We start from the raw sequence: 7,500 nt of genomic DNA on the forward strand, positions 1-7,500 counted from the left end.
GAGTGGTCCTGGTCCACTTGGTCATCATCTTTAAAAAGAATGAAGACCCTGTCCTCCTTCTTGCCCAGGGAGACACAATGTTGCCTCTGATGATTTTCTATAAATATATTATAGGTGTTTAGCTTGGGTATTCATATATAAATACATAAACACCACACACAAAATGCCATTGTCACTCACCTTAAGGTGTTGCAGCACGCCTTCATCCTGGGGGGGTGGGCGGTCATGTGGAGGATGCTGCTGCTTTAATAGTATTTTATTATTATTCAATTATACTGGTATATTATATTATATAGATAGAACAAGATATTTAGTTGGTTTATTAAAAATGCTTTTCAGTAAAAGTCAATAACAATAACTCCAATAACAAATGATAATTTTATTCAAAATGTATTTATTCAAAATGCTTGAGTCAACAATTCCTGTAATGAATGAACAGCACAATGAAAGAAATAATGTCCCATCTTAACATCCTTCACTTAAGTTAACAATAACTCTGAACTCGAAATAACACTCACTTAGCCTCAGTAATGAACAAAATAAAGTCTGTTTTGTAGGGCTATGGGGGGGGGGAGGGGGGGGGAATTAACCAATGAGCTGATTTACAATCATTGAAAATAATTAAAATAAATAACAAATGAGCTCATTTACAATCAGGTAGCCTATTGGAGAAAATAAATTAACAAATGAGCATAATACAAAAAAAACCCTCTTGTATACTCGAAAAAATAACTTAAAATATACAAAAAATAATAATAAATATCAACACACCATCGTAACTTCCCTGCTTAATCCTCGTCTCCCTCTTCATCTGTTTTGTCCTCCTCTTCGTCTGGTTTTTCTTCCTCGTCCTTCTTTGCCCATTTGTATTTTGCTGTAGAGCTGATCTTCTTCAGCAGTGTCTTGTGGCCCAACATGTACGTGTGAAAGTCCTTGCATGACATATCTTTGAGATTGTATTGCACAAATAGGATCCCTTTCAAAGATGGAACTGAGAGCTGGTTCCTCTCCTTTGTCCACTGGCTCTGCATCAGTGAAAACACTCTCTCCACATTTGCATTATGTGGAGAAAGTGCGAAGACAAACTGTGCCATCCTCAGCAGCTCCGAGTAGCATCCGATGCTTTTGGCCTTCTCGAAGTACTTGACCCACCTCTGGTGCACCTGCAGGCCCATGAATGCTTCATCCCCACTGCAGCTTTCCACAAATTTCTTTCAATTGGACACTTGGTCAAAGCATTTCACATCGTCAATTGCCACCCCTTTCTCCTCAAGGTACTTGATGCAGGCCTCCACATCATCCCACTTAGGTGCCTCGCTCATGTCCATCCACATGAAAGGTGTGAATTCTTCCATGGGCGCCATCCATTTCTCCAGGTACTCCAAGCATGAGCTATACATGCCTAGCACATCCGCCAGGAACTTTTCACATCCCTCTCCAAGTCCTTCTCTGCGGTGTGCGGCAAGCAGTCCCTTGACTTTCAGGGACATGAAATTATTGGTCTTCCGTTCAATAACAATGTTGTGGATGCTGCGCAATATTTTCTTGATTTCCATGATGGAGTTGTCCTCCCTTTCCATCTCCTGAATGTGGCAGTGGAAGATGGACATGAGGGAGTGCATGTGCCACAAATACACCTCACTAAAAGGGTTTTCAAAAAAACCCTTGATCATCACAGGTGGCTTTTCTTGGGATAAAAAGAATGCTTTTAAAGCAGGGAACATCTGCAGCATCCTCTCTATTCCTGGGAATAGAAAATCGCAGTACTCTTTGAGGGACTCTGTGCGCACAGTGTATATGTGGAAGTACTGGTAGATTTTGAAAATGATATTTTCAATGTCCACATTAAGCCTATCTGCCCCGTGATGGACACAGTTGTTAAGGATATGTGCTGGGCATCCCACGCCAATCAATGTTTTGTTTTGTAGCAGCCTCTTCAAATGTGCAAACACATTATTTCCCCCTTCGTCACGCCGAGTTCCACCAAAATTGGTGTTGCAATTGTCGCTGGTAAATGCGACGCATTTGGAGGCCAAATTGTTTTTCATCAATGTTTGAATTAAGTAATTGCCGATGGTCGTTGCAGTCTCGTTGGGTGTATCTTGCAGTTTACTCTGAACACCACCCGCCTTCCAATCAAAATACTGAATAATGATGGGGAAGATTTTCACCGCACCATGATTGCTCCCATCAGTACTTACACCACAATAAGGGATGTCTTTTAGTGCTTCGTGCGCCACTTCTACAGAATGCGGTGCCAGTACACTATCAACAATAGCCTCGGTCTTAGTTCGGGCACAACTTAACTTTTGAGCAGTGTCTGAATCGGGGAGGGTCTTTTTGAGCAATGCACTAGTGCAGTCCATGGATCTGTAACTGTTGTGGTGTTTCACTGTGTGAAATGACCATGCAGCCTCCGCTGCATTCACTGCATCCTCGTTCCCTGGTCTGAGATGTGTGATCGAGCTAGCACTACCCTCGCCTCGGACAGCTGTTTTGTGCTTCTCTGTGTCCAGGTGGATTTTCAGATCTCTTGCACCTCCATTGGACACCGAGACATATGTGCCTGCTTTGCACACTGTGCACTAGGCTTCCCATTTGTCTCGACCCGATCTGAAAGCCGGGAAACTCTTTAGCAATTCGTCGGTAAACGAGCACTTGCGCTTCGGCATGTTGCTTGCGTATGACTGACAGTCACGTTGTCTACGTTCTGATTAATAGGGCTGACAGCATAGGGGCGGGGATTAGGCTACGTCGCACGCAGCGCCGTGGGCAGTGCCCTAGTGCATGTAAATGTAATGGTCCAAAGAAGGTAATTTTAAAAACCAGGACATTTCCTCACTTTCTAAAAATAACCCGGGACACCCGGGACAGGACGTGAAATACGGACATGTCCCGGGAAATACGGACGTATGGTCACCCTACTGTAGACCATCATCACAATCACAATTCTTACATAATGTCTCAAATGCAAATGTCAACAACTTCCAAAAGAGATCCATGTTGAATTCACAATGACACAGTACAATAGTAAACATACATGTTTCTTTCTGATGGTCTGCTGTGGACGCCACAGTCACCATGGACGCCACAGTCACCGTGGACGCCACAGTCACCGTGGATGTCACAGTTGCAGTAATATTTGTGGTTGCTGTCTTGCAGCAGAGTTTAAATTGACGGACAAAACATTTTTCACAAAGCCACAGTGATAATGGCTTTGCACACAGTCAAGGAGGCATTTGTATACACTGTATCCTAAAAGACGGACAGGAAAAGTGATTCAGAAGTCTCAAGAAACACACAAAACGGTCACACATATATGTTAGTTATGGAGGTCTACTTACATATATTAACTTGTTTTCATGGTTAAAAACCTCCCAATTGCTGCAAACGAGGCGATCAAAATATCTCAGACCAAAACCACACCCCCAGAATGTGGACTGTGTTGTGATTGGCCAGCCAACGAGAGCTTTCCCACTGTCCTGTGATTGGCCAGGTACCTGGAAGTGACGTAATAGATAGGCCAGCTCTCAGATACACAGCTCCCCCTCTGGCACGGTGGATGCTCTGCATCTCAGCAGCTACAACGAGAGTAGTTCTTCTTCTTCTGCGGTTGAATGTACGCAACCGGATGTGCCCGGACTAGTGCCCGCACCAGGAGGCGCTACGGTGGTGAGAGGAGTGGTGAGGATTTCTGATGACGACATCAAATTAAGGAAGTGCCGATCCGCTTTGCAGAGCCCAGGAAAACAATACAACACTATTTTCTCAGCAGTGGCTGAAAAGTGTTTGTTCTGAAACTTTAGGGTTTCATAAACGAGGTCATGACGCAGATACACACACAAACGCAGTGTTAATTGGAGCTTCCGGTCTATGTGGGCTTTATACCCTGTGTGAGAGGCCAATTGTTCCATTTCTTCTTAATGAAGAGGTTCAAATCACTATTATCAGGGGCATCTATAAAAATGCAGGAATCCTGAAACTTTTTCTCAAAATCTAAATTCTCAACAAGAGTGAAAATAAAACACACATGGACTAAAGATTCTACACACATGAAGTAGTGTACACATAGATAACATGGCTCCAGCATTAGTTAAGTTTAGTTAGTGTCCGAGTGTCTGATGTTCAAAGGGATGAGGGTCTGATGGTCACAGTTATCCACGGTCAGGACAAACAGAAATAACATCATATTTCATAACATGTGAGGCTCATGGGGAAATGAAGGCCTTTCAGCATTGAAATGAAACGGACTTACCACCGTACTCTACACTTGACCGTCGCTGTCCCTGCAGATGAGACACAAGCTCCCCTTTGTTTGGCACAATGGCATCTCCTCAGCTCAGGGTCTGATCCATTACTGAACTTAGTGTTGCTCTATAAGAGAAAATGTCAAATAAAATTGTATTTTGCATTTTTAACATGGGAACCTTTTTAATCCAGAATCAAGTAGTAATGAACTGGACTGCATTTGCCTGTAAGACTTTCCCTGTCCTAAGATATAAGCACTGACACTCACTGATTGTGAGGGGTGTGTTGTTGAGTGTGAGGGGGTGTGTCATTGAGTGGGGGTGTGTCGTAGAGTGTGAGGGTGTGCGTTGAGTGTGAGGGTGTGTCATTGAGTGGGGTGTGTGTCATAGAGTGTGAGGGGTGTGTCATTGAGTGGGGGTGTGTGTGTAGAGTGTGAGGGTGTGTGTGGTTGAGTGTGAGGGTGTGTGGTTGAGTGTGAGGGGTGTGTGGTTGAGTGTGGGGTGTGTGTGTAGAGTGTGAGGGGTGTGTGTTGAGTGTGGGGGTGTGTGTCGTAGAGTGTGAGGGGGTGTGTCGTTGAGTGGTCTGCGGGTCTGCAGCTGGACCTACTTGCTGTCATTAGATCCATAGATTTGTTGTTGACGTGTTATTTTGTTTTTAACAACAGTTTGAAACTTTGGATATTATTAATGTTTGATTTATTTTAGATTTATAGTAAAGTTGCACGTCCATCATATGTATATGTATATGTATATATATATACTGTATGTATATGTATATGTATATGTATATATATACATGTACATGTATATATATACATACTCACACACTACTCGATGCTGACTGATTGACTGATCGACTGTTCTGGGGGGTATTCCATCAAGCAGGCTAAAGGCAAAGCCAAGCTTAAATGGCCAAGTCTGGCTAATATGAGTGAGAGTTCGGTTCCATTAGTTCGGCTGAGATTAGCCCCAACTCAGTAACCATGGAAACTATGACTCTGGCTCAGCCTCAGCCATGGCTAAGCCATAACTGTGGCTCAGGTTTCCGTTCCATCAATCTGAGCCTCAACCCTGTTCCACCAAGGTGGCTAATGTGAATGCCAGCCATGTAACCATGGTAACTTATGCTGCCGGGCAAACCTGGTCTGTAGCAGGCTAAAAGTGAAGCTTAGCACCATCTATGATCAAAGGATGTCCAATAGACAGAAACAGAGACACACAACTGTCATGGAATGATAAAATAATATCGTCTCCATTGACATTGAATTGCTTGATTTGCTAAAATGATTCTAGATAAATAATCAATAGATCTGTCATATGATTATTTCCTATAGAATGATAACCAACATTGCATTTATAGTGACTTGTTCTTAAAATAAAACAACAAAACGAACCTAAGCCACTTGAGGGGGCTGCTGTACTGGTACTCGTAGTAGTTGACTACGAGTACCAGTAGTCAACTACTACGAGGACATCTTCATTGGATGTCTTCCGGGTCCAATGAATGAATTACACACACGACCGTCGTATGCAATCACCAACATTTATTAATCAAAACGGACCTGCCGAGTAATTACCTGTTGCTCTATTTAACACCTTCCTGCACAGTGCAGAGCGCCACCTACTGTGGCCTTCAAGTAGGTATGGCTCTAACAGCATTTCTTCATGTAATAATCTACCATCAATTGTATGATAAATGTGATGAGTCATGTCAAACACTTTGATTAAATGTAGCCTATTATTATCAAACATGTAGGCGAGGCAACTTTATATAGTACATTTTAGCACAAGGTGATTCAAAGTGCTTTACATAAAATAAAATGAAAATACAACAATTCAACATATAGCATGTGGGACAAAATACAGAAGTAGCACAAATACAGCATGTAAAAATGACAGGCTTAAATGAAAAGGATATCAATTCTATACAATTGGCCATGCAGGAAATAAATCAAAGCTATCCCATCCCATTTTTTCCCTTGCTTTTCGGCATTTTTCACAGTTTCCGTGCTCGACTAGAATGGGCTTTTTATTTTCCCTGTGGGCGTGCACAAGTTGAGGCTTAACAGGTGAGGCTTGACTAAGCGTCAGGTGGAGCCGGTTGATTTCACTTGATGGAACGACTTGGAGCTAGATCGGGAAGTGGAGCTTAGTCAAGCTTCAAGCTTACACCTAAGTCTGTTGATGGAATACCCCCCAGATTAACAGCTGACGAACACAAACACATCGTCACTGGCGGGTTGGTCTTTCGGTGTGTGCGAGCAGTGAGACACACCCGAGTGACGTCACTGGCGGTGGGCGGTGTCGTGTTGCTCTTCCTGTGTGTGTGAGCAGGTGAAGAGACGCAGCAGCGGCTTCACGCTCTCACTCTTCTTCACTCACTCACACTGAGTGCAGGTGAAAATGACGCCATCTTCCTCTTCCTCCTCTAACTACCTGCCGCTGCCGCGTCGCTTCCTCTTCCTCGTCCTCGTCCTGTTGCCGCTGCTGCGGCGGGACGGAGCGGCAGAGGACGCGGTGTGCGGCGACACTTTCCGCTCCACTCAAAACGACTTCGTACTGGACGCGGAGGACGCGGCTATGGAGGGAGCGGCTCTGCTGGCCACTGCGCATGTGCAGTCCCCGGACGATTGTCAGCGCGCCTGCTGCGGGAATCCGAGCTGCGACCTCGCGCTCCTGCAGCCGCGTGCCGCCGCAGCGGTAGCGGCAGCGTCAGCGGCGGAGAACCGCACCTGCGCCCTCTTCAGCTGCGTCCACAGAAACCGTTTCGTGTGCAGGTTCGTAAATCAGGCCGGATACCACAGCTACATCAGAGAGTCCGTGTTCCGGAAACACCTGGCGGGACCGACGGGGACAGGTGAGTCCCGATCATCCAATAATCAACAACATCAACGACATCAATGATCATCTTGTGTCCACTCAGTCCTTCTGGTGTCCACTCAGTTCTTCCGGTGTCCACTCAGTCCTTCTTGTGGACACTCTTTCTGGTGTCCACTCAGTCCTTCTTGTGGACACTCAGTCCTGGTGTCCACTCAGTCTTTCTGGTGTCCACTCAGTCCCTCTGATGTCAACTCAGTCCTTCTTGTGTCCCCTCAGTCCTTCTTGTGTCCCCTCAGTCCTCCTTCTGGTGTCCACTCAGTCCTCCTTCTGGTGTCCACTCAGTCACGCCTCGCTGTGATTGGATAGAAAGTGTGTGACATCACTGTTTCTCCAGGGGAACCCATCGCCAACGCAGGACGTGATGTCATCGTCC

The 7,500-nt window shown here is 45.0% G+C and overlaps 1 protein-coding gene across 1 annotated transcript in view; it reads left to right on the forward strand.

Moving 5' to 3' along the window:
• The first annotated feature begins 6,324 nt into the window (after nucleotides 1-6,324).
• LOC122760308 (kunitz-type protease inhibitor 1-like) overlaps nucleotides 6,325-7,500 on the forward strand; it is a 1,705-nt gene continuing 529 nt past the window's right edge. The window contains exons 1-2 of the mRNA XM_044015394.1: nucleotides 6,325-7,104; nucleotides 7,462-7,500. The exon at nucleotides 7,462-7,500 is cut by the window's right edge and continues 113 nt beyond it. Of these exons, the coding sequence (XP_043871329.1) occupies nucleotides 6,651-7,104; nucleotides 7,462-7,500 (493 nt within the window). The 5' untranslated portion in view covers nucleotides 6,325-6,650. The remainder of the gene's footprint in view (nucleotides 7,105-7,461) is intronic.

Source organism: Solea senegalensis, unplaced genomic scaffold, assembly GCF_019176455.1.
Source record: "Solea senegalensis isolate Sse05_10M unplaced genomic scaffold, IFAPA_SoseM_1 scf7180000013380, whole genome shotgun sequence".
In the NCBI taxonomy this organism is placed as follows: domain Eukaryota; kingdom Metazoa; phylum Chordata; class Actinopteri; order Pleuronectiformes; family Soleidae; genus Solea; species Solea senegalensis.